Raw genomic sequence first — 1,773 nt, forward strand, 5'->3', positions numbered from 1 at the left:
CTGGTTTTTGCCAACAACTTAGTTCTCTTCTTCAGAGGGATCCCTGAGACAATGACAGCTTTTGGATGGAAGGATTTCTTGGGTGATGCTGAATGTCAACTTGTTTTATATCTTCACCGTGTTGCCAGGGGGGTTTCTCTTAACACCACCTGCCTTCTGAGTGGCTTCCAGGCCACCAAGCTTTGTCCCAGATTCTGTTGTTGTAAGCAGCTCTGTAAGAGATGCCCAAGATGTGTTGGTGTCTGTGGCTTCTACTTCTGGATCCTACAACTCTTGGTAAATGTGTATATTCCTATGGGAGTGACAGGCCCAAGGGGCAGTCAAAACCTAAGTATGAACACGAATTACAGATACTGTTCCTCACCTATCCCGAAAAAATACATAGTTTTATTAAATGCAGTCCTGTACTTGGCCATTGACGTTATATGTTTGGTTTTCATGGTTTTGGCTGGTGGATCTATGGTCCTTGTCCTGATCCGGCACAAGCAGCAGGTTCAACACATTCACAGCCCCAGCCTCTCCTTGAGACCTGCCCCAGAGGACAGAGCTACGTACACCATTCTGAGCCTGGTGACCATGTTTGTCTTCTTCTTTGGTCTCTCTTCCATTTCAACTCTTTGTGTTGCTCTCACCAGGAACCCAGACAAGGGGCTGATTAACGCTGCTGTATTTCTAGCTGCATGTTTCCCTGCATTCAGCCCCTTTCTGCTCCTCAGTTGTGACACCCGTGTCTCTCGAATCTTTGATATGTGCAATAGAAAAACTCTCTCTCCTATTATGGGCAGATGTCTATCTTCCCTATGACTTTCTCTGTTGGCCCAATGCCTGATTTACATTTTCATATTCCATTTTCAAATGTGTGTGCTTTGCCCGCATGTGTGCCTGCACTAATCTTGTGCTGGTGACTTAGATGAAAGTGACAGAACCCCTTGGCCAGGAATTACAGACTGTTATGAAGTGCCATGTGTGGACTGAAATTGAAGCCAGGATCTCAGGAAGAGGAGCTACTGCTCTTGGCTACTGACTTATCTCTCTTGCCTCCTGTTTGATTTGATGTGTATAGTTGTTTTGCTTGCTTATAAGGCTTATATGACATGTCTGCAGTTCCTGTTGAGGCCATAAGAGAGCGTCAGATCCCCAGATCTGATGGGGATTATAGATGGTTGGAAGCTGACACACTGATGCTGGGAAATGAACCCAGTTCTTTTGGAAGAGTAGAGAGGGTTCATAGCCACCTGCTTTCTCTCTGGGCCTGGGTTTAATTTTTAAATGCAGAATATGATGCTAGACCCTCTGGAAATCTATGGTAGAATTGTGAGAGGAAGGACTGAGGGTGTAGCTTCCCTGATAAACAATTTTCTGTCGTGTGAAGGATGTTGGATTGACTACTACACTATAAATTAAATTAAATAAATTTAAAATCTGAATTAACTTCAATGGTACCAGTGTGTCCTGACTATCTCTGTCCTAATTTGGTTTATAAGATAAGAAAAAATCCGGGTGTTGGTGGCGCACGTCTTTAATCCCAGCACTCGGGAGGCAGAGGCAGGCGGATCTCTATGAGTTCGAGGCCAGCCTGGTCTCCAGAGTGAGTGCTATGATAGGCTCCAAAGCCACATAGAGAAACCCTGTCTTGAAAAACCAGAAAGAAAAAGAAAAAAAATAAAACTGTTGTCTCTCATAGTATGGCAAGACAGATAATCAAATTAAAGCAATGGTTGTTAAGTTTAGTGACTGGATTATGATCCCTGGGACTCACATAGTGGATCAAGA

At 44.0% G+C, this 1,773-nt stretch overlaps 1 protein-coding gene across 1 annotated transcript; it reads left to right on the forward strand.

Moving 5' to 3' along the window:
- Positions 1–6: 6 nt before the first annotated feature.
- Positions 7–804, forward strand: LOC113837968 (vomeronasal type-1 receptor 1-like; the record flags this gene model as incomplete). The annotated part of the gene is made up of 1 exon (XM_027433776.1): positions 7–804. A coding segment is annotated over one exon (798 nt), but the record flags the coding sequence as incomplete, so codon positions are not given.
- Positions 805–1,773: the final 969 nt, after the last annotated feature.

Source organism: Cricetulus griseus, chromosome 9 (genome assembly GCF_003668045.3).
Source record: "Cricetulus griseus strain 17A/GY chromosome 9, alternate assembly CriGri-PICRH-1.0, whole genome shotgun sequence".
Classification (NCBI taxonomy): domain Eukaryota; kingdom Metazoa; phylum Chordata; class Mammalia; order Rodentia; family Cricetidae; genus Cricetulus; species Cricetulus griseus.